The 25,964-nt window shown below is 43.0% G+C and overlaps 1 protein-coding gene across 1 annotated transcript in view; it reads right to left on the bottom strand.

Moving 5' to 3' along the window:
- LOC126094953 (Down syndrome cell adhesion molecule-like protein Dscam2) overlaps nt 1–25,964 on the bottom strand; it is an 890,199-nt gene that overhangs the window by 173,525 nt on the left and 690,710 nt on the right. The window contains exons 14-16 of the mRNA XM_049909611.1: nt 15,697–15,835; nt 15,475–15,594; nt 6,600–6,776 (exon numbers count right to left, since the gene is read on the bottom strand). Coding sequence (XP_049765568.1) covers nt 6,600–6,776; nt 15,475–15,594; nt 15,697–15,835 — 436 coding nt within the window. The remainder of the gene's footprint in view (nt 1–6,599; nt 6,777–15,474; nt 15,595–15,696; nt 15,836–25,964) is intronic.

Below are 25,964 nucleotides of genomic sequence, written 5' to 3'. Positions count from 1 at the left end.
GCTTCCTCTTGTTCCTCCTGCTGTTTACTCTTGCTTGTATTTCTAGACTCTTTACAGCCCTGTCTGCAGCCCGAAGGCGTTCCTTGTCTAAAGCAAGCATCGCTTGTACCATGTTAGAACCTATCTTCATTCCCATATTTCTAAATACCTTGCACTTTACAATGTTGCCATCATTGAAAGTCGCAACAGCATCATACACACCAAAGTGAAGTGTTTCTATTCCAACAAATACAGTCTTGGGGATTCTCGACCATATAACACTATTTACACTTTCATTGGGGTTTTTGAGTTTTTCCGTGAATACACTTTTTCAACAGTTCAGGTGCTCCTAAGTCTCTGAAAATAGGTTAGCCACAACACATACTTTATCTCACATCACTAAAATGTACCTGATGAACACGGACGTTAATAATAACACCATTTGACAGCAGTTTAACAGCGCCACAGTGGGTCACGCCCATGTAGAACACATTTCAAAAAAAATTTAAAAATAGTTGTAGTCTTCGGAATTGAATAAATTATATATCTATTAAAAGGTAATAGTCTGCAGATTCAGAAAACGCAAAAAAGTAAAAATTGGACTTTTCATGTTTTTGAGCCTTTCCGGAGTCCCTTAACCACGCTCCAGACGCAGTCCGTGCTCGGAGCGGAACCGATAAACCGACCCACTGACCCACAAACGCTGACAGATGTGATGCCAGCAACGGAAGACAACGAACACTGAAAACGGATAAAGAAATGTCAACAAAGAGGTTTTCCCCACAGATTGAAAATTGTTGTTTTTGTTGTGGTCTTCAGTCCAGAGACTGGTTTGATGCAGCTCTCCATGCTACTCTATCCTGTGCGAGGTTCTTCGTCTCCCAGTACCTACTGCAACCTACATCCTTCTGAATCTGTTTACTGTATTCATCTCTTGGTCTCCCTCTGCGATTTTTACGCTCCACGCTGCCCTCCAATACTAAATTTGTGATCCCTTGATGCCCCAGAATATGCTCTACCAACCGATCCCTTCTTCTACTCAAGTTATGCCACAAATTTCTCTACTCTCCAATTCTATTCAATACCTCCTCATTAGTTATGTGATCCACCCATCTAATCTTCAGCATTCTTCTGTAGTACCACATTTCGAAAGCTTCTATTCTCTTCTTGTCTAAACTATTTGTCGTCCATGTTTCACTTCCATACATGCCTACACTCCATACAGTACAGGGTTATTACAAATGATTGAAGCGATTTCACAGCTCTACCATAACTTTATTATTTGAGATATTTTCACAATGTTTTGCACACACATACAAAAACTCAAAAAGTTTTTTTAGGCATTCACAAATGTTCGGTATGTGCCCCTTTAGTGATTCGGCGGACATCAAGCCGATAATCAAGTTCCTCCCACACTCGGCGCAGCATGTCCCCATCAATGAGTTCGAAAGCATCGTTGTTGCGAGCTCGCAGTTCTGGCACGTTTTCGGTAGATGAGGTTTAAACACTGAATCTTTCACATAACCCCACAGAAAGAAATCGCATGGGGTTAAGTCGGGAGAGCGTGGAGGCCATGACATGAATTGCTGATCATGATCTCCACCACGACCGATCCATCGGTTTTCCAATCTCCTGTTTAAGAAATGCCAAACATCATGATGGATGTGCGGTGGAGCACCATCCTGTTGAAAGATGAAGTCGGCGCTGTCGGTCTCCAGTTGTGGCATGAGCCAATTTTCCAGCATGTCCAGATACACGTGTCCTGTATTGTTCTTTTTCGCAAAAGAAAAAGGGGCCGTAAACTTTAAACCGTGAGATTGCACAAAACACGATAACTTTTGGTGAATTGCGAATTTGCTGCACGAATGCGCGAGGATTCTCTACCGCCCAGATTCGCACATTGTGTCTGTTCACTTCACCATTACGAAAAAATGTTGCTTCATCACTCAAAACAAGTTTCGCACTGAACGCATCCGCTTCCATGAGCTGTTGCAACCGCGCCGAAAATTCAAAGCGTTTGACTTTGTCGTCGGGTGTCAGGGCTTGTAGCAATTGTAAACGGTAAGGCTTCTGCTTTAGCCTTTTCCGTAAGATTTTCCAAACCGTCGCCTGTGGTACGTTTAGCTCCCTGCTTGCTTTATTCGTCGACTTCCGCGGGCTACGCGTGAAACTTGCCCGCACGCGTTCAACCGTTTCTTCGCTCACTGCAGGTCGACCCGTTGATTTCCCCTTACAGAGGCATCCAGAAGCTTTAAACTGCGCATACCATCGCCGAATGGAGTTAGCGGTTGGTGGATCTTTGTTGAACTTCGTCCTGAAGTGTCGTTGCACTGTTATGTCTGACTGATGTGAGTGCATTTCAAGCACGACATACGCTTTCTCGGCTCCTGTCGCCATTTTGTCTCACTGCGCTCTCGAGGGCTCTGGCGGCAGAAACCTGAAGTGCGGCTTCAGCCGAACAAAACTTTATGAGGTTTTCTACGTATCTGTAGTGTGTCGTGATCATATGTCAATGAATGGAGCTACAGTGAATTTATGAAATCATTTTAATCATTTGTAATAGCCCTGTGCTTTCAGAAACGACTTCCTGACACAAGGCAAAGTCCTACGGGCTGTGAACTCCCCGTAAATCACTCGGTGGAAGAGATCCTTCCATCGAAGTTAGGGGAGTTAACTCCTGCCCTTACACAGGGCACAAAATATGTTTCTACAGTGCTGCTGTTTTGTTGCGACAATCAGCCGTATTTATAGGACTGCTGCTAGGCCACCCGTACCCCAGCCGAGGTCGGTTTGTACACTGACGTAAGGGAAGCGTAAATCCTCCCTAGGCGCCTGGTATCATTCAATACGTTGGACTACTAGCTAGGGCATCCCCACCCATGGTACACTAACGGACAGCAGAAAGCGACAAACATCGGAAAGCCCCTGCATATCACGACCACTGACTGGTAACTACCAGCTACTATTAGAGCCGACCAACAGGCCGCAGCAGGGACACCGACAGGCTCGCTTACTGACGCACAAACAATTCGCCAACATCACCCTACACTGTGCATCCGATATATGACGTATCGGACACAAAAGTGATGATAAACCTAACTGTTGCAGGTTGCTGACGCTGAACGAGAGGTCAACACCGGCACCCCGCGGCAGCCGCCGGGCAACACCACCGCACAAAGTCAAAGGTATCGACATGTACGAGGTGCATTCAAGTTCTAAGGCCTCCGATTTTTTTTTTCTAATTAACAACTCACCCGAAATCGATAAAACTGGCGTTACTTCTCGACGTAATCGCCCTGCAGACGTACACATTTTTCACAATGCTGACGCCATGATTCCATGGCAGCGGCAAAGACTTCTTTAGGAGTCTGTTTTGAGCACCGGAAAATCGCAGCAATAGCAGCACGGCTGGTGAATGTGCGGCCACGGAGAATGTCTTTCATTGTTAGAAAAAGCCAAAAGTCACTAGGAGCCAGGTCAGGTGGGTAGGGAGCATGAGGAATCACTTCAAAGTTGTTATCACGAAGGAACTGTTGCGTAACGTTAGCTCGATGTGCGGGTGCGTTGTCTCGGTGAAACAGAACACTCGCAGCCCTTCCCGGACGTTTTTGTTGCAGTGCAGGAACGAATTTGTTCTTCAAAACATTTTCGTAGGATGCACCTGTTACTGTAGTGCCCTTTGGAACGCAATGGGTAAGGAATACGCCCTCGCTGTCCCAGAACATGGACACCATAATTTTTTCAGCACTGGCGGTTACCCGAAATTTTTTTGGTGGTGGTGAATCTGTGTGCTTCCATTGAGCTGACTGACGCTTTGTTTCTGGATTGAAAAATGGCATCCACGTCTTATCCATTGTCACAACCGACGAAAAGAAATTCCCATTCATGCTGTCGTTGCGCGTCAACATTGCTTGGCAACATGCCACACGGGCAGCCATGTGGTCGTCCGTCAGCATTCGTGGCACCTACCTGGATGACACTCTTCGCATTTTCAGGTCGTCATGCAGGATTGTGTGCACAGAACCCACAGAAATGCCAACTCTGGAGGCGATCTGTTCAACAGTCATTCGGCGATCCCCCAAAACAATTCTCTCCACTTTCTCGATCATGTCGTCAGACCGGCTTGTGCGAGCCCGAGGTTGTTTCGGTTTGTTGTCACACGATGTTCTGCCTTCATTAAACTGTCGCACCCACGAACGCACTTTCAACACATCCGTAAGTCCATGACCACATGTCTCCTTCAACTGTCGATGAATTTCAATTGGTTTCACATCACGCAAATCCAGAAAACGAATGATTGCACACTGTTCAAGTAAGGAAAACGTCGCCATTTTAAGTATTTAAAACAGTTCTTGTTCTCGCCGCTGGCGGTAAAATTCCATCTGCCGTACGGTGCTGCCATCTCTGGGACGTATTGACAATGAACGCGGCCTCATTTTAAAACAATACGCATGTTTCTATCTCTTTCCAGTCTCTAGAAAAAAAAAATCGGAGGCCTTAGAACTTGAATGCACTTCATATGACACCCACTACTAACAAAGCCTGCTCTTGCACGACCTATCGCAGGTAGCAAGACATCCGCTACTGCTATTACAACCCGACCTAGCTATCGCGGAGTTTTTTTCCCGTGGCTCTTGCCTTGGCACTTTTTTTCCTCTGCCCTTCAAAACGCTACCCTTTGTTCGACTTCGACCCAATCTATCTCCAGATGAGCGCGCATTAATGGTTAACCTTAACCAGATGTACGCAAATATCGCAGTACCCACACCCTGCGTACCTCACTTTAGTGAAAACTAAATATTATGCAGAAATTACAGTAGGCATTTGAGTTGGCCATCATGCCGATGTGGGCGTGGAGAGGCTCCACCACCGTTAAAAAAAAAAAAAAAGAAAGAGGTATCGTTGAATGACGTTTCCGGCCTTCGTTTGCTGTTTGTCCTTCAAGGCACCCAATGCTGCCCTTCGAAGTTCGGCAGTATCGTAAAGCTACATCTGTGGAAAAGACCTACTTCAGTCGACAAGTCTCATATGTACAACGTACTGTGGCTTATAACGTTGACGTTTGCAATCGAAGAATGGGAGAATAAATTCTCATCCCTCTCAGTTCGAATTATAATTAGTCTCTATGTGGCACAACATGACAGTTATGAAATTTCTTCGACAAATGGAAGATATTCACGTGAATGTAGAGAGAAGAACTGAGGTTGAGTGGAGCACAACACTGTTGCTAGGCTTCTGTTTATGCAGAGGGAGAATACGTGCAGGAGCTGCACCTGCCGTGGGTATGAGTGGTGAACGGACGTCGTCACTTGGCTGTATGGCCGTGTTGTTCTGTGCTACCGCTGATGGAAGGTGTTATGCTGGCCCACTAAGGAATAACCAAGGAGCCTGTATTAGCATTGGACGTTGTGTAAAAGCTAATGTAATCGACTTACTCTTTCGTATACGGACCAGAGAGCAGGAGCCGGTGGTCATCGTAGAGTGCATTGTGTTACTGGTTAATCTGACAATGTATGGTTGAAATGATGGAACTCTGGTTATGAATGCTTTACGTTGTTTGAGAAGAGAAATGAGCTCTTTGTTGATTGACTATGGTGCAGTTGTGTGTCTAACTGTGTTATCAAAACATTATATCCTTTCTTGCAGTGAGCTTTAATTAGTTTCTCCGCTTTTCGTTTTTCTGCAATTTACATTAGATTAAAATGCTGTCGAGATTGAACTAAGCTTGAGCACCTTATCATAAGTATCCGCGTTATCGGAGAAAAGTTGAATAATACAACCCATTAATATTGGGGGTGGATAGAAACTCTTCTAACAAAATGTTGAGATGTTGCTTAAGGCCATTTGCTACATGTGTCGGTATAAGTATCTATTGTCTCTATTTGCGCTCCATGCAGTTACAACAACTTTTAGGTAACGTTATATGTAAACATGTTAAAGCAACCAGAGCTACCTCTGATGTCATTTCTTGTTGTAATACAGATTCACTGAAATGGAACTACATCTACAACTTCGCCATATTTGTAATAGGACAAATAAAACAATATTTAAACGTCACTATCACGAAGATATATTTTATGTACTATCCGTTTCGGTATTAGAGATTATCATTAATCATAAAAAAATCAGTCCAGCAATATTCTATTGTAGTCATGACCTACTTGTGACCGAAGTCATATAACTGCAATACCACATATGGCAAATATTCCAGATTTACATTTGATGATAGTTGATAATGAATCTGTGAGATTAAAAGTATAGTAAGTAATATTTTGTGTTCAATCAACAGTTTAGCTTTGGAAATATCACATTCTTTAAACAAAACTAATTTCCTTCTTTCCTACGTGTACGCAGGGACATTGTTAACAGCAAAAACCTGACGATACCATCATGCACCGTCAGTGATTTTATTCACATAGCAGCACTATAGTTTACTTGTGACGATAAAAGATGGAGATTTAGATGGAAAAGTGGCAGTGGGAGATTTTTAATTCTGTATCTGTTTGACACATTCGTATTCTGCACGCGACCGTAAGGTGTATGGCGCCGGTCACATAAAATGAGCAGACAATATTGAGATAATGTTTCAGCAGTTGTGTGTGATTAGTTATCGAAATTACCGTTGACAGCTATCTCGACGACTTTGCTGAGGCCGGCACCAATGCCGTTATCAGCACGACACAGGTAGAAGCCCTCGTCCTCTGCAGAAGCAGACGGGATCGATAGAGTCCCGTTCGCCATCACCAGCATGTGAGGTTCTGAAGGCTCAAAGGGCTGGAAGTCGTTCGGTTTTCCTCCTAAACGCAAAGAACAAAACATTGCATATTAGGGAAAAATTATTGACGAATCTGAGGTCAACATGCAGTTTCACAAAATTCTTACGTGGGTAGTTATGACGACATATACGAGGGCAGTTCAATAAGTAATGCAACACATTTTTTTTCTGAAACAGGGGTTGCTTTATTCAGCATTGAAATACACCAGGTTATTACCCAATCTTTTAGCTACACAACACTATTTTTCAACGTAATCTCCATTCAATGCTACGGCCTTACGCCACCTTGAAATGAGGGCCTGTATGCCTGCACGGTACCATTCCACTGGTCGATGTCGGAGCCAACGTCGTACTGCATCAATAACTTCTTCATCATCCGCGTAGTGCCTCCCACGGATTGCGTCCTTCATTGGGCCAAACATATGGAAATCAGACGGTGCGAGATCGGGGCTGTAGGGTGCATGAGGAAGAACAGTCCACTGAAGTTTTGTGACCTCCTCTCGGGTGCGAAGACTTGTGTGAGGGCTTGCGTTGTCATGAAGAAGGAGAAGTTCGTTCAGATTTTTGTGCCTACGAACACGCTAAAGTCGTTTCTTCAATTTCTGAAGAGTAGCACGAGTGTGTTCGCACGCTCCGCCATTGCAGGAGTCACAGCTGTGCACGGCCGGCCCGCACGCGGGAGATCAGACAGTCTTGCTTGACCTTGCGGCGATGATGACACACGCTTTGCCCGACGACTCACCGTGCTTTTGTCCACTGCCAGATCACCGTAGACATTCTGCAAGCGCCTGTGAATATCTGAGATGCCCTGGTTTTCCGCCAAAAGAAACTCGATCACTGCCCGTTGTTTGCAACGCACATCCGTTACAGACGCCATTTTAACAGCTCCGTACAGCGCTGCTACCGGTCGGAAGTCAATGAAACTATACGAGACGAAGCGGGAATGTTTGAAAATATTCCACAAGAAATTTCCGGTTTTTTCAACCAAAATTGGCCGAGAAAAAAAATGTGTTGCATTACTTATTGAACTGCCCTTGTAAATGCTATCAGATTATTTTAAACATTTACGAGGAACACATGAGGTGAAAGCGCCTTATTTTCAGTAATAAAGGAAATACTCCACGCTCGTATAAAGAAAATGGCAAATTACAGATATAAAGAGATAGTTTAGATTAGAAATGACCTAAAAACAGATTCTAAAAATGTAAAATGGCGATGTATGAAGCAGCTGCAGCACAAGATAATAACCTTTCTAAAGTAAAAGTGTTGCAGAAAATATATATGGAATTTTTCTTCTCTGAGAAAGCTATAAACTTACACATCTATAAAAAAATGGGTAAAGATATCAGCAACCTGAACGCTGATACTAAAGCGACAGTGCTCCTCTTGGCATGGTCCTAGTGGAGGTGCCTGGAGATGCTATGCTACTACGTTCCTCCAACGTTTTGACTGATTTTACGTGCCACTTACACAGGAACTTGGGGTTTAACGTGAACGCCGAACCACGGTGAAGCCTGAGATTTTTCAAGTGATCAATCATTGCCAGAAGTGTGACAGGTGACAAACGACAGAAAAAAGGTGACTGGACCGTCTGGAGATCGATCTCCTAGCCTTCTGACCGTTGCCAACCGACTGCGTGGTGAAGTGATGCCGGGGCTGGACTTCAGTTAAGTGGTTATAATTCGACATGGTACCACGGTACTGTAGATTTTAATTTTTAATGTTGACTATGCCTTACTCTGACATGTTATAGTAATTTTATGCTTCTGAAAAAGGCTACATTATTCTAGCCGAAACCTGGGTAAAGAACAGAAAATTTTCGCAACTGATGCGAATTTTTTCTATCACAGTTTGCGACGGGGTACAGTATGCTAAAAATTATTAAATTCTACAAATATAGATATGGGCTATTAACATATCCAGTTTTCCTTTGGATCGATTGGCTTTGTTTACGAGTGACGTAAGGGGACACTTCCGTTAAGAAGAACCGTCTCCTTTTAAATGCGCACATTTAAATTAACTACAAGATGGTAAAAGTATTGATAGCTACGGTCTGTATAAAACGTGTCTTAAAATGGTGACTCGTTCACGAATGAATCTTGACACATCAGCAACAGTGAATGAGTGAGAGCTGGGGCACAGTAACACTGACAAGATTCATGGACTATTAAGGGTCAATTATGGGCCTAATAACTTTCGATCATTAAAACGAATAATACCGTAATACACTCCTGGAAATGGAAAAAAGAACACATTGACACCGGTGTGTCAGACCCACCATACTTGCTCCGGACACTGCGAGAGGGCTGTACAAGCAATGATCACACGCACGGCACAGCGGACACACCAGGAACCGCGGTGTTGGCCGTCGAATGGCGCTAGCTGCGCAGCATTTGTGCACCGCCGCCGTCAGTGTCAGCCAGTTTGCCGTGGCATACGGAGCTCCATCGCAGTCTTTAACACTGGTAGCATGCCGCGACAGCGTGGACGTGAACCGTATGTGCACTTGACGGACTTTGAGCGAGGGCGTATAGTGGGCATGCGGGAGGCCGGGTGGACGTACCGCCGAATTGCTCAACACGTGGGGCGTGAGGTCTCCACAGTACATCGATGTTGTCGCCAGTGGTCGGTGGAAGGTGCACGTGCCCGTCGACCTGGGACCGGACCGCAGCGACGCACGGATGCACGCCAAGACCGTAGGATCCTACGCAGTGCCGTAGGGGACCGCACCGCCACTTCCCAGCAAATTAGGGGCACTGTTGCTCCTGGGGTATCGGCGAGGACCATTCGCAACCGTCTCCATGAAGCTGGGCTACGGTCCCGCACACCGTTAGGCCGTCTTCCGCTCACGCCCCAACATCGTGCAGCCCGCCTCCAGTGGTGTCGCGACAGGCGTGAATGGAGGGACGAATGGAGACGTGTCGTCTTCAGCGATGAGAGTCGCTTCTGCCTTGGTGCCAATGATGGTCGTATGCGTGTTTGGCGCCGTGCAGGTGAGCGCCACAATCAGGACTGCATACGACCGAGGCACACAGGGCCAACACCCGGCATCATGGTGTGGGGAGCGATCTCCTACACTGGCCGTACACCACTGGTGATCGTCGAGGGGACACTGAATAGTGCACGGTACATCCAAACCGTCATCGAACCCATCGTTCTACCATTCCTAGACCGGCAAGGGAACTTGCTGTTCCAACAGGACAATGCACGTCCGCATGTATCCCGCGCCACCCAACGTGCTCTAGAAGGTGTAAGTCAACTACCCTGGCCAGCAAGATCTCCGGATCTGTCCCCCATTGAGCATGTTTGGGACTGGATGAAGCGTCGTCTCACGCGGTCTGCACGTCCAGCACGAACGCTGGTCCAACTGAGGCGCCAGGTGGAAATGGCATGGCAAGCCGTTCCACAGGACTACATCCAGCATCTCTACGATCGTCTCCATGGGAGAATAGCAGCCTGCATTGCTGCGAAAGGTGGATATACACTGTACTAGTGCCGACATTGTGCATGCTCTGTTGCCTGTGTCTACGTGCCTGTGGTTCTGTCAGTGTGATCATGTGATGTATCTGACCCCACGAATGTGTCAATAAAGTTTCCCCTTCCTGGGACAATGAATTCACGGTGTTCTTATTTCAATTTCCAGGAGTGTAGTTATATGCACGATGATTGCTGGTTTAGTGTATCTGGGTAATTTAAGTAGCCATATGTGGATAACGATATAGTCGCACTCTATTTATAGTCCAAATAACGAAGTAAGGGTCTGTGCAGAACAACAGTGAGGGGAGTAGGGTGCGGTGCGTTATATTCTATTAATTTGCGCTCCATGGTACTACCCATAGCCATTTACGAGATGTGACAGGCAATAGAAAATTTACCAATTTCCCTATAATGCGTTGCTCTTTCTCTTGTTTACGAGAATTGTATTGCATTTATGCACGTTCAGTTAGAGATTCAGATCAATAAACCTAGAGGCAAATATGATCTAGATCGTTTTGCTGTTCCTTATAGTCACCTACCAAATTCTGTTTTTCACTATAATTTGGTATTTTTTCCAATTTCTACCCTACGACCAACAAAACGGATACAGGGCTTAATGAAAATAGGGTTGTCGTAGCGAGATTGAATATTGTAACTCCCAAATCCTCCTAAAATAAACGAAAAATATACCTGTTCATGAAGGCAGACAAAAATTCACTTGATGCCTTCCTGAGAGACAATCTCCACTCCTTCCAAATTAATAATATAAGTGCAGACACGATGTAGCTAGAATTTAAAGAAATAGTATCGGCAGCAATTAAGAAATTTATACCAAATAAATTAACAAACGACGGAGCTGATCCTCCTTGGTACACAAAACGGGTCAGAAGACTGCTGCAGAAACAACGAAACAAATAGTCCGAATTTTAACAGACGCAAAATCCTGAAGGTTGGCGATCTTTCACAGAAGCTCGAAATTTAGCGCGGACCTCAATGCGAGATGCTTATCACAGTTTCCACAACGAAACGTTATATTGATACCTGGCAGAAAATCCAAAGAGAATCTGGTCGTATGTGAAACATGTTTGCGGCAAGAAACAAGCAACGCCGTCTCTGTGTGACAACAATGGAGGTACTATCGAAGACAATGCTGCCAAAGCAGAGTTACTAAATACAGCCTTCCGAAATGTTTTCACGAAAGAAGACAAAGTAAATATTCCAGAATTCGAATCATGAACAGCTAGCAACATGAGTAACGTAGAAGTAAATATCCTCTGAGTAATGAAATAGCTTAAATCACTTATTAAAAGCAAGTCTTCTGGCCCAGAATGTATACCAATTAGGTTCCTTTCAGAGTACGCTGAGGCACTAGCTCTATACTTAACAATCACATACAACCGTTCGCTCGACGAAAGATCCGTATCCAAAGATTCAAGAAAGGTAATAGGAGTAATCCACTAAATTACAGACCCGTGTCATTAACGTCGATATGCAGAAGGATTTTGGAACATATATTGTGTTCGAAAATTATGCATTTCCTCGAAGAAAACGGTCTATTGACACACAGTCAACATGGGTTTAGAAAACATCGTTCTTGTCAAACACAACTAGCTATTTATTCGCATGAAGTGTTGAATGCTATTGACAAGGGATTTCAGATTGATTCCGTATTTCTGGATTTCCGGAAGACTTTTGACACTGTACCACAGAAGCGGGTTGTAGTAAAATTACGTGCTTATGGAATATCGTCTCAGTTATGTGACTGGATTTGTGATTTCCTGTCAGAGAGGTCAATTTCGTAGTAATTGACGGAAAGTCATTGTGTAAAACGGAAGTCATTTCAGGCGTTCCCCAAGGTAGTTTTATAGGCCATTTGCTGTTCCTTATCTAAATAAACGATTTAGGAGACAATCTGAGCAGCCGTCTTAGGTTGTTTGCAGATGACGTTGTCGTTTATCGACTAATAAACTCATCAGAAGATCAAAACAAATTGCAAAACGATTTAGAAAAGATATCTGAATGGTGCGAAAATTGGCAGTTGACCATAAATAACGAAAAGTGTGAGGTCATCCACATGAGTGCTGAAAGGAACTCGTTAAACTTCAGTTACACGATAAATCAGTCAAATCTAAAGGCCATAAATTCAACTAAATACTTAGGAATTACAATTTCGAACAACTTAAATTGGAAGGAACACATAGAAAATGTTGTGGGGAAGGCGAACCAAAGACTGCGTTTTACTGGCAGGACACTTAGAAAATTTTACAGATCTACTAAGGAGACTGCCTACACTACTCTTGTCCGACCTCTTTTAGAATACTGCTGCGCAGTGTGGGATCCTTACCAGATAGGACTGACGGAGTAAATCGAAAAAGTTCAAAGAAGGGCTGCACGTTTTGTGTAATCGGGAAATATCCTACATCATTGAAATGATACAGGATTTAGGCTGGACGTCATTAAAAGAAAGGCGGTTTTCGTTGCGACAGAATCTTCTCACAAAATTCCAATCACCAACTATTTCCTCCGAATGCGAAAAATGTTTTGTTGAGACCGACCTACACAGGAAGAAACGATTACCACGGTAAAATAAGGGAAATCAGAGCTCGCACGGAAAGATATACGTGCTATACGAGATTGGAATAATAGAGAATTGTGAAGGTGGTTCGATGAACCTTCTGCCAGACACTTAAATATGATTTGCAGAGTATTCGTGTGGATATAGATGTAATAAAGTCGGCAAATCGTTAATCTCATAACAGCTGCTTCATTTTGTTATAAATTTATCCAGTTATTTGAAATTTGTGTATACAGTTCTTCACTGCCCCCTCCCCTTCGCAAGCAAAAGTGTTCTGGGATATCAACTCGCCACGAAACCTGAACTATGGAGGACTAGGGAACTGTGATGTTTCCTAGACCGTGATAAGCTGCTTTCAGTGTGAGTGATGAGTCGTCTTTATCTGCGTCTCGTATCACAGTTGAATCTCCCAGAGGGGCTGGTTTCGCCCCAATTATGGAGTTCAAATTACTATTGTTCTCCCACCCTTCGTTGAACGCTGGCTTTGGTGGGACTTTCAGGAGCGAACATAGCACTCGGTCATCAAAGAGCACGCAAGAACCTCTTCACCACATTTAGACGATCGGATAGGACACACAAATGAAATTATCTTAACTGGTAGCAGCCCATGTGCTATTGCATGCTTGAGGGAATTTTACTTCGAGCAAAAAGGTCCAGAGAGATACTGAAACAGTGAAATTAAATTCCCGAAAGGACGGCTGGGTATGCACGTAGATATAAGAAATGAAAAGATGTATGCAAGAGAAAAGGACTGCGAAACTGACTTCTCTGTACAAACCGACGGGTCAGTTACTACTGGACTACTGAGGACGCTTTTAGAATTCATATTTGAACAGAATGGATCTCAGGACCGAGTAAGAAGAAAAAGTAGAAGATTGTAACGCTGGAAATGCATATCCTCTTATTTCCATTATTGTACTATAAATTTGTTTTCCTTATTTTTGTTACCTGAATATATAACATTTCTGTGTCTTCGTATATTGTAATTGTTTTACTATTTGTATATATATATTTATGCATTTATGTCGGTGTATAACTGGTTTGTTTCGTAAATATTATTTGTATTTTTACGCTGGGTCTTGCCTAGGGAAAACTGCTATCGAACGATTACATCGATAGGTCGTGTGATGAATCAAAGTGTGTAGGGTCTTTGGTAGTGTTAACTCTGCCGCGTGGAGCGCGGGCAGAGCAGAGGGGGTCTGGCTGGAGTAGCGAGTGGAGCAGGTGTGTTGTGTGAATCTCCCGCGAGTTGCCGCGCTTTCGGGGTTTGGCAGCATGTAATTGCGTTCGACTTGCGATGATAGTTTCTGACATGGTGTCGCGGACGGGAAGCATTAGCTGGCGCATATCAAGAGCCCGTTTCGTCTGGTGACCGTGTCGAGAAGAAGGCGCGCCAACATCCAGCTTCTGCAACAGCGACGGCCGACAATGAGTGACTGTCGCCACCTCCTCGATCGACGGCATCGAACCTTCAATCAACCAACAAGGAAGACTGGAAGCACGTAAAGTTTTAGAGCTGTATGGCAAACCTCAGCTTTTCAAACTGTACCATTTTCGTAACTATAATTACAGCAACTTAGCATGAACCTTTGTTGCTCATTGTCCCAATTGCATTGCCAAGCAGGGTCCCTTCCTTTTCCGGAATGAACCCGAGTGTCGTTGAAATTCAAACGCCAGCATTAAAATAATAATATAGCATTTCACTGCTTTAATTTCAAAGTTCAGTTAAAGTTTTCATAGCTGGCTACAATATTTAGATTACGCAAACATGAATTAAGAGTGCGAGTTTTGTTACCGTATTTTAGCATACCTGTGACTGCAGCTCAGCTTGGTACGTACTAAATTTTACTATTGTTAATTGTTCAGAATCATTTAATTCAAGTTCAAAGTTAAATATCTTATTTCTAAATTGCGTAGATTCAAGTAGCTTTTGAAATGATTGTTGAGGTAGCCCAAGACTAACCGTATTTTACTGAATTTCGATGTGCTTCAGAAAGAAAGCTCACTATTAACTTCAGTCATTAAATTAACTTTCGATTTTCCGGTTTTATTAATTCTTTTGCTAAATTAAGTCAGGGTGTAGCGAAATTTATTACTTCTGACAAACTTTCAGTTTTCACACTACACGTGTTAACCTTCAGTTGCCACGCTTCTAGAGCTAATTATATGTGTAATAACCTTTCTTTTTCAGTTACTATAGTAATTGTCCTTAGGACTGGCGACCGTAATTTCCCCCAAATCTCAAATACCTAATTACCGCTAGTTAATTGTTAACGTAACAGCTGCACATTTACTTTCTTTATTAACTTTACCCCTTTTCAAAATTAATTTCCACCAGTTTCATTAGCACTTTTCCTTTCATTTAGATGTAACCCTTTCCTCCCTCTTTACCGACAGATTAACTTCGGTGACGATTGCTTTTCCCAAATTTCCATTAGGTACACGAGGTTTAATTTTTCACTGTCTTTAAGGTCGATAAGTGAGGGGGAGGTTACAAGATGATGACGATGAAGAATATGATAAGAGTATGAAGACTACTGTGATGATTTGGAAGCTTAAAGTCATGAAAAAAATGAAGAGGTTGATGAAGCAGAAGGAGCTGAAGAAGAAGACGATGATTGCTCCATTCTGGTACAGTCATCTGTGCACGAAACATTGCTGTTCTCACCTTGCCCGCGCAACCAGGAGGTGACTGGCTGGGGGAAGCCCTGAGCTTGGCAGTGGACGGACAGTGGACTCCCAGAGAGGGCAGATGTGTCGTGCGGCTCCACCAGCCACTGAGGGGACACTGCAAGAGAGTAACAACACACGGACTGCTGTACTGCTAGTTTTCAGTACACATGCGCTGTTCCATAAATATATGGATTTACAGAGTAATCTTCAGACTTACCATTGACCTGCAATTGAGCAGAGTGGTTGGCGCTGGCAGCATTATTGGATGCGACGCAAGTGTACGTCCCACTGTGGTGTGAGGAGACTTTATTGAACAGCAACACGCTGAGGAACTCACTCACTTGTTTCTCAGTAACCTGCAAAACACAAATACATCCATCGATGAGCCACTGTCCTCCGTGAAAGAGCGTTACTGACATGTTGCGGCGGGGAATGCCCAAGAGTGTAGCCTAGATGAAAGGGGAACCATTCTAGCAACGATAAGGCTCAAAAATGACGAAAAAAATGAGGAAATTCACTGACGTAAGAGACTTTGACAGATAGCAGGTGCGGCGACTGGAAACGAACATCTCGAAAACAGAGAAAAAAAAGTTCAATTGTGCGTGAAATCTTATGGGACTTAACTGCTGAAGTCATCAGTCCCTAAGCTTACACACTACTCAACCTAAATTATCATAAGGACAAACACACACACCCATGCCCGAGGGAGGACTTGAACCCCCGCCGGGACCAGCCGCACAGTCCATGAATGCAGCGCCTGAGACCGCTCGGCTAATCATCCCGCGTAGCTCGAAAACAGAGAAGCTGATAAGCTTTTCGCGTGCTGGTCTTGTTAACGTCTATGTAAAGTAATTGAAAGACGGTGAATACAATAGTAGTTGTCAAGGGGTAAACGTCCCCATATCATCACAGGAAGCTGAAATCGGAGGGTTGTCCCTCCCTAAAGCATCCGTGGCCGGTCTGACGACAAAACACAATGTGTTTCGGAGCACTCCGTTCAGAGCAAATTTTTCTACATGCTGCTTCGCCGGAGACCAAATTTCAATATCGACGAAACGGTATCGTCTTTTATGATTTCAGTAGGCACAGGATCCTCGAGATTGGACCATGGAGCAGTAGAAAGGAGTCGGGTGGTCGGATGAGGCAGGCGGATGGAACACGTTTCTTGTTAAACCAGGTCGATGGCCGTGTGCGTATACACCTTTGTCCACTCGAAGGGGGACAGGCTGATGGGGAGGGGGGGGGGCAAACACGAGTCCAGTGCCTTAATCGTTTCACGTTCCATTTTACGTATATGTGCCACAGTGGATAAGAGAGAGAGACTACAAATACAAAGGGCAGAGGATTGATCCCGAAGGTAGAGTGATTTTTATTGTTACTTATGTCACTTTCAGCTCTGTCAATGATTTGTCTATGTGAATAATGCCCTTCCAAATCGTAAGCTCGTCAGTGAGTAATGGATAGAATCGAACAAATGGATTAAGCAACAGATGGTGTGGAAGACACAGATAGGAATGCAATGAAAATGTGTGGCTGTGACATGTAGTCTGGCGAACGGATGATAGCTGGGTCAACGGGGTATGTTTATGGAACCCAAGAAATAAGAAAAGACCGAGACAACGTCATAATGGAAATTAGGACACGGTATAAGAAAACGTCTAGGAGCGACAACGAATTTAATGAATTGCACGATCATGAGGAAGCTTTTATATCTTAGTCTGATAATAACGACTTGCAAAGAAATTTCAGTAATGAACAGTAACTAAAAGTCTTCTAAACATTTCTGATTCAGTGTTACTAGAACAGCAAGCAAACTTCTGTAAAGGAAGATCATGTGCCGACAATATTTTCACTCTGAAACAAGGTATACAAGAAATACGAGATTTCAATTTCGAAACGCACCTAACATTGTACGGCTATGAAAGAAATATCTTCCCCTAAAAACTCTGATAAATAATGGAGAAAAAACGTTTCCTCAGCTACTTGATTAAAAATATGTTAAGATTTGTATAAAAACATCAAAATAAGAATAGATAATGGCAAAGCATTGATACCAGAAACAGAGCCGGCCGGGGTGGCCGAGAGGTTTCAGGCGCTACAGTCTGGAACCGCGCGACCGCTACAGTCGCAGGTTCGAATCCTGCCTCGGGCATGGATGTGTGTGATGTCCTTAGGTTAGTTAGGTTTAAGTAGTTCTAAGTTCTAGGGGACTCATGACCTCAGATGTTAAGTCCCATAGTGCTAAGAGCCATTTGAACTATTTGAACCAGAAACAGAGATAATGCAGGCAGAATAACAAGAGTGCTGTATGTCACCAACACTGTTCATTATTGGCGACCTAGTGAGGGAATGGATGAAGAACAGAATACCTCAAGGTATAAAAAGTGGGACACACAAATTTCTGAATTCGGTGCTATTTATCAACAACCAGGTAATCACATAGGACCGTGAAGACAAATTATTAGCAGTGTTATATATACAGACAATATAAGCCTAAATTATAACCTGAAGATATCAACGACAAAAACGGAAACAAAAGCCTTTTTCAGGAAAATATCCTCTAAGGTAATCGTCAATATAATAGGCTAATAATGGAACAGGCGTCCCGCTTCCAGTGTCTACTATATGAGACAGCTTTCGATGAAGAGAAAGACGTAAATGAGAAAATCAACACCCTCCGACGCGACAATCGGAACATTAAGTAATATATGAAATGTTATAAATTCATGGCATGAACAACAGTAGTACATGCCGCATATACACTCCTGGAAATGGAAAAAAGAACACATTGACACCGGTGTGTCAGACCCACCATACTTGCTCCGGACACTGCGAGAGGGCTGTACAAGCAATGACCACACGCACGGCACAGCGGACACACCAGGAACCGCGGTGTTGGCCGTCGAATGGCGCTAGCTGCGCAGCATTTGTGCACCGCCGCCGTCAGTGTCAGCCAGTTTGCCGTGGCATACGGAGCTCCATCGCAGTCTTTAACACTGGTAGCATGCCGCGACAGCGTGGACGTGAACCGTATGTGCAGTTGACGGACTTTGAGCGAGGGCGTATAGTGGGCATGCGGGAGGCCGGGTGGACGTACCGCCGAATTGCTCAACACGTGGGGCGTGAGGTCTCCACAGTACATCGATGTTGTCGCCAGTGGTCGGCGGAAGGTGCACGTGCCCGTCGACCTGGGACCGGACCGCAGCGACGCACGGATGCAAGCCAAGACCGTAGGATCCTACGCAGTGCCGTAGGGGACCGCACCGCCACTTCCCAGCAAATTAGGGACACTGTTGCTCCTGGGGTATCGGCGAGGACCATTCGCAACCGTCTCCATGAAGCTGGGCTACGGTCGCGCACACCGTTAGGCCATCTTCCGCTCACGCCCCAACATCGTGCAGCCCGCCTCCAGTGGTGTCCCGACAGGCGTGAATGGAGGGACGAATGGAGACGTGTCGTCTTCAGCGATGAGAGTCGCTTCTGCCTTGGTGCCAATGATGGTCGTATGCGTGTTTGGCGCCGTGCAGGTGAGCGCCACAATCAGGACTGCATACGACCGAGGCACACAGGGCAAACACCCGGCATCATGGTGTGGGGAGCGATCTCCTACACTGGCCGTACACCACTGGTGATCGTCGAATGGACACTGAATAGTGCACGGTACATCCAAACCGTCATCGAACCCATCGTTCTACCATTCCTAGACCGGCAAGGGAACTTGCTGTTCCAACAGGACAATGCACGTCCGCATGTATCCCGTGCCACCCAACGTGCTCTAGAAGGTGTAAGTCAACTACCCTGGCCAGCAAGATCTCCGGATCTGTCCCCCATTGAGCATGTTTGGGACTGGATGAAGCGTCGTCTCACGCGGTCTGCACGTCCAGCACGAACGCTGGTCCAACTGAGGCGCCAGGTGGAAATGGCATGGCAAGCCGTTCCACAGGACTACATCCAGCATCTCTACGATCGTCTCCATGGGAGAATAGCAGCCTGCATTGCTGCGAAAGGTGGATATACACTGTACTAGTGCCGACATTGTGCATGCTCTGTTGCCTGTGTCTATGTACCTGTGGTTCTGTCAGTGTGATCATGTGATGTATCTGACCCCAGGAATGTGTCAATAAAGTTTCCCCTTCCTGGGAAAATGAATTCACGGTGTTCTTCTTTCAATTTCCAGGAGTGTAGTTGGACATTAGATTCGAAAGACCTAAGACAACTTAAAACAGCAGAATTTAAGTTCCCCAGATCAGTGAAAGGCTGTACGATAGAAGAAAAAATAGGAAATGAAGAACTAAGGGAAGAACTTGGGGTACAGCGCGCAGTCTCGAATTATTTCATATATAAGCTCATGACAAGTGCAAATGACTCTGTATCGAGCTGCGATTTGTCGGCGTTGAGTTGTGCATTTCGTGCTCTTGTCCAACGGGCACTTGAATGGTAGAATGCCAAAGATTTAGTCAACTTTTGATTTACGAACTGAAATATCGCGTTACTTTGAACTTTATAATTTTCTCAGCATTAAATGGTTTGAGGTCTGTGAGAGTGTGCTGTGTAAGCTGACTGACTTGCTATTCAATCAACTTGGCCTTATGCATCACATGTTCTTTGTTGTAGACACATACAGTTTAGTTGCCAAGTAACAAACTAACACAGAAATAGACACATATAAAGACACGTATTTAGGTAAAGAGAGAGATAACGCACGTGACAACAGAGAACAGGTGGAATGTGACGAGTGAATGTGTGTAACAAATAAAGACACTTTTTAATCAACTAATATCATTCTCTTCTTTGTTGTACACTGTTAAGGATACTTAGTGTATAATTTTGTAAATGTTTCTGTTCAATGCTCTTGAAACTGATTGTGAGAACGACTACTGAATCAGAACGGAGAAGTGCATATGCTTCGCAGCCTACTATTTGCAACCACGAAGTTGATGAAAGGGAAGGGCTGGTATTTAATATCACCGCTTTCAACTATGTCAATTTGTGCATGCCTTATCACAACATTACTTCAAGATCGTGGTTCAGTTCGCTAGCAGAGATTTGACTGAATATTTTCTGTTAGTATAATTAGATCTATCGTCACTTCAGTAATCTCTTCCTGATTTGTAGATAGAACTAGACTCTTCATTAGTGCCACAACATATTTTGTATGTATTCTTGTACTATTTTATGGGATTTTTTTGTGTAGTGAGATAGTTGGTAGTGCAGAAGGGAAACTTCATGGTACTCACTCACTCTCAATTAAAAATGAATACCCAGGAAATGTCAAACGGAATTTTTAAGCAATATAGAAGTCAGTCCTGTCTCTGCAAATCAAATGAGATCCGATTCAATGATGACTGATAGTGACGTAGGGAATACAGAGTCCTTAAGAACCGTCACGGTCCGTGCGGCTTCCCCCGTTGGAGGTTCGAGTCCTCCCTTGGTCATGGGTGTGCGTGCTGTCCATAGCGTAAGGCAGCTCAAGCTAGATTAAGTAGTGTGTAAGCTTAGGGACCGATGTCCTCAGCAGTTTGGTCTCATAAAACCTTACCACCAATTTCAAAATCAATTTTTCCTTAAGAACGCCACCGAGTGATGATATAAAGGAAATTCCAGGTACAAGAATTAGATTTTAACAGTAGGTCCCAACTGACAGGTACACTGGCAAATATAAGTACGAAAATACTTAAAAGTAATTGCATAGCCGCTCAGCAACCCAGTATGTCTGCAAAAATCAGTGAAACAGATGCTGTAGCTAAACAGCAACCTGAAGTGTTAGAAAGAGTGAAAGGCTTAGCAACCAAAGGTAAAAGAGATGCTAAAGTCCCAAGAAGTTCTATTCCTCAAAATTTAGAAAACTTTCTCGTGATGTAGCAAACGTGTGAGGGAAAGTTCGAACAAACTCTAAAAGAATTAGCACATAAGGTGGCTCAGATAAACTCTGACCCTGAAGACTTAATCAAGAGAAAGCTCAAAGAGCGTACGAGAATTGACTCAGTCAAGCTCAGTGAACGGGTTGAGACCAAAAACGAACAGAGTTCTGCTCATATTTTTCAAAGCATTAAATCTACTGTAGAAAAACTTCCAAGACTTATCCTGCCCCCTAACAATGGATTAAAACGGGAAACAGAATAGATGGAACATCAAATTGGTCCGAATATTTGTTAGTGGAAGAAGAATCTAGAAAAGACTGTCGTAAATAGACACATTCAGCCCCTTATCCTAGAACGACAAAGACTGAATCCTGTTGTCTTTATAAAAGGATTCAGAAATGTTCACCATATTCACCTTTATTTTTGTGGTGTACTATTACTCTTTATTACATTAGTTATAGATATTTGTTCGAAAACTGTGCTTATAGAGACTCAGGTATTGTGAGTTCATTATGTGTTTCCTCCTGTTTGGTTTCTTTACCTACATGTTTCCAACCTAACGAAATATATGTTGGAAACTAACTTCTGTTCATTATCTATATTGTGTGTGTGTGTGTGTGTGTATGCCGAGTGTGTGTGTGGGGAAGGGGGGTTGTTTGAGTTGTAGAATGTTGAATATGAATATAATAGCTGTTAGAGAGTGGTTGAAAGCTTTGGTGATCAGCTGATCTGAGGTCTGGTTTAAATGTTCTGTGGAAAGTTTCGTGGACAAGTGAGTGAAAAGGTATTGGGTGGTATTATTATTATTATTATTATTATGATAAAAATACTTTTATGGAATGTTATTCTACTGTTTTTATTTGTATATTTAAAAGTCAAGTTCGATAGGACCAAATTGAGGAGCAAATCTCCAAAGTCATGGAACGTGTCAGTACTTGAAATTACAACATGTGAGCAACAACAGATAAAAATAACCGAAAAAAGTCAATGCGAAAAAAGTCAATCCATAAGTTTAAGTAAACGCAATCAACAATACAACAAGAATCAGCTTAATTTTTTTAAGGAACTCCTCGGCAGAACAGAAGCAGTGATCCATTGAGGAAACTCTTCAGTTTCGATTTGAAAGCGTGTGAATTACTGCTAAGATTTTAGAATTCGAGTGGAAGCTTATTGGAAATGGATGCAGCAGTATACTGCACACCTTTCTGCACAAGAGTTAAGTAAGTCCGACCCAAATGCAGGTTTGATTTCTGCCGAGTATTAACTGAGTGAAAGCTGCTTTTTCTTGGAAATAAGCTAGTATTGTTAACAAGAAATGACAGTAAAGAATATATGTATTGAGAAGCCAATGTCGAAATACCCAGACTCGTGAACAGGGGTCGACAAGAGGTTCGTGAACTTGCACCACTTATTGCCTGAATAGCCCGTTTCTGAGCCAAAACTATCCTTTTAGAATGGGAAGAGTTACACCAAAGTATAATATCATACGACATAAGCGAATGAAAATAAGCAAAGTAGACTAATTTTCGTGTCAAACAATCACTGACTTCAGATACCGTATGAATAGTAAATAAGGCAGCATTAAGTCTTTGAACAAGATCCTGAACGTGGGCTTTGCATGACAGCTTACTATCTATCTAAATACCTAGAAATCTGAACTGTTCCGTTTCACTAATCATATGCCCATTCTGTGATATTAAAACGTCAGGTCTTGTTGAATTGTGCGTTAGAAACTGTAAAAACTGAGTCCTACTGTGGTTTAGCGTTTGTTTATTTTCTACAAGCCATGAACTTAGGTCATGAAATGCATTATTTGAAACTGAGCGAATGTTGCACACAACATCCTTTACTACCAAGCTAGTGTCATCAACAAACAGAAATATTTTAGAGTTACCTGTAATACTAGAGGGCATATCATTTATATAAATAAGGAACAGGAGTGGCCCCAACACTGATCCCTGGAGCACCCTGCACTTGACTTTACCCCACTCAAACCCCACATCATGGCCATTCTCAACAATGTGAGTAATGACCTTTTGCTGTCTCTTGCTAAAGTAAGTGGTGAACCAATTGCGAGCTACTCTCCATATTCAGTAATGGGCTAACTTCTGGAGCAATATTTTGTGATAAACACAATAAAATGCCTTAGTTAAATAAAAAAAAAATGCCTAGCGTTGCAAACATTTTTTTTAACTACCTGGTACCTCACACAGAAAATAGAATATAGCATTTTTAGCTGTTAAACGACTTCCAAAGCCAAAGTGTACATTTCATGTGATATAAAATGATCAATTATTCTTACATACACAGCCTTTTCAATAACTGTAGCAAACACTAATGGCACAGAAACAGGTCTAAAATTATCTGCATTATCCCTTTCTCCCTTTTTGTAAAGCAGCTTTACTACTGAGCAGTGTGCGATTTGTGCTTTTACCAGTGGGGGGGATGTCTTAGGAGTTTAGTATAATTATATATGTTACTAGCTTGGACAATGGCATTACCCATGGTTAAACAGTTATTTATAAATAGATAGATTTTATCTTAATCTACATTCTCTTCCATTTCTATAATATTGTCCTCAAGTACATCGCCCTTGTATAGACCTTCTATATACTTCTTCCATCGTTCTGCTTTCCCATCTTTGGTTAGAACTGGGTTTCCATCTGAGCTCTTTATATTCGTACAAAAGGTTCTCTTTTCTCCAAATGTCTCTTTAATTTTCCTGTAGGCAGTATCTATCTTACCCCTAATGAGATAAGACTCTACATCCTTACATTTGTCCTCTAGCCATCCCTGCTTAGCGATTTTGCACGTCCTGTCGATCTCATTTTTGAGACGTTTGTATTCCTTTTTGCCTGCTTCACTTGCTGCATTTTTATATTTTCTCCTTTCATCAATTAAATTCAGTATCTCTTCTGTTACCCAAGGATTTCTACTAGCCCTCGTCTTTTTACCTACTTGATCCTCTGCTGCCTTCACTATTTCATTCCTCAAAGCTACCCATTCTTCTTCTATTGTATTTCTTCCCCCATTCCTGTCAATTGTTCCCTTATGCTCTCCCTGAAACTCTGTACAACCTCTGGTTCTTTCAGTTTATCCAGGTCCCATCTCCTTAAATTCCCACCTTTTTGCAGTTTCTTCAGTTTTGATCTGCAGTTCATAACCAATAGATTGTGGTCAGAGTCCACATCTGCCCCTGGAAATGTCTTACAATTTATAACCTGGATCCTAAATCTCTGTCTTACCATTATATAATCTATCTGATACCTTTTAGTATCTCCAGGGTTCTTCCATGTATACAACCTTCTTTCATGATTCTTGAACCAAGTGTTAGCTATGATTAAGTTATGCTCTGTGCAAAATTCTACAATCGGCTTCCTCTTTCATTTCTTAGCCCCAGTCCATATTCACCTACTACGTTTCCTTCTCTTCCTTTTTCTACTCTCGAATTCCAGTCACCCATGACTATTAAATTTTCAACTCCCTTCACTACCTGAATAATTTCTTTTATCTCATCATACATTTCATCAATTTCTTCATCATCTGCAGAGCAAGTTGGCATATAAACTTGTACTACTGTAGTAGGCGTGGGCTTTGTGTCTATCTTGGCCACAATAATGCGTTCACTATGCTGTTTGTAGTAGCTTACCCGCTCTCCTATTATTTTTATTCATTATTAAACCTACTCCTGCACTACCCCTATTTGATTTTGTATTTATAACCCTGTATTCACCTGACCAAAAGTCTAGTTCCTCCTGCCACCGAACTGCACCAATTTAATAAAAAATAAAAAATTAAAAATAAAAAACACAAAAAAATGAAAAAGTTGTTATATTAACTTAAGTATGTTGTTAAATTAACTTAATTATGTCATGTATTGGAAAATTTGACTCGTTCCACATCATTACGAAATATTGTATTCATGATCCATGGAACTAGTATTAATCTAATCTAAGCTAATCTAACCTATTCATTTCCATTTATAAATTTTCTAACCTACCTGCCCGATTAAGGGATCTGACATTCCACGCTCCGATCCGTAGAGCGCCAGTTTTCTTTCTCCTGATAACGGTGTCCTCTTGAGTAGTCCCCGCCCGGAGATCCGAATGGGGGCCTGTTTTACCTCCGGAATATTTTACCCAAGAGGACGCCATCATCATTTAATCACACAGTAAAGCTGCATGCCCTCGGCAAAAATTACGGCTGTAGTTTCCCCTTGCTTTCAGCCGTTCGCAGTACCAAAACAGCAAGGCCGTTTTGGTTAGTGTTACAGGGCCAGATCAGTCAATCATCCAGACTGTTGCCCCTGCAACCACTGAAATGGCTGCTGCCCCTTTTCAGGAACCACACGTTTGTCTGGCCTCTCAACAGATACCACTCCGTTGTGGTTGCACCTACGGTACGGCTATCTGTATCGTTCAGGCACGCAAGCCTCCCCACCAACGGCAAGGTCCATGGTGATAGATGATAGAAAACTGAAACATGCGTTATTTTTCTACGTAACCTCCCTGGACTTCAATGCAGTTTTCCCGACGTTTTACGAGTTTTTTTTTTTTATTTCATCAGAAAATACGTTTATCGGTTGCATCTGTAACCAATTTTGAACCGCAGCAATGACGTCTTC

This window comes from Schistocerca cancellata, chromosome 1, assembly GCF_023864275.1.
Source record: "Schistocerca cancellata isolate TAMUIC-IGC-003103 chromosome 1, iqSchCanc2.1, whole genome shotgun sequence".
In the NCBI taxonomy this organism is placed as follows: Eukaryota; Metazoa; Arthropoda; class Insecta; order Orthoptera; family Acrididae; genus Schistocerca; species Schistocerca cancellata.
This window is presented reverse-complemented; position numbering and strand designations above follow the sequence as displayed.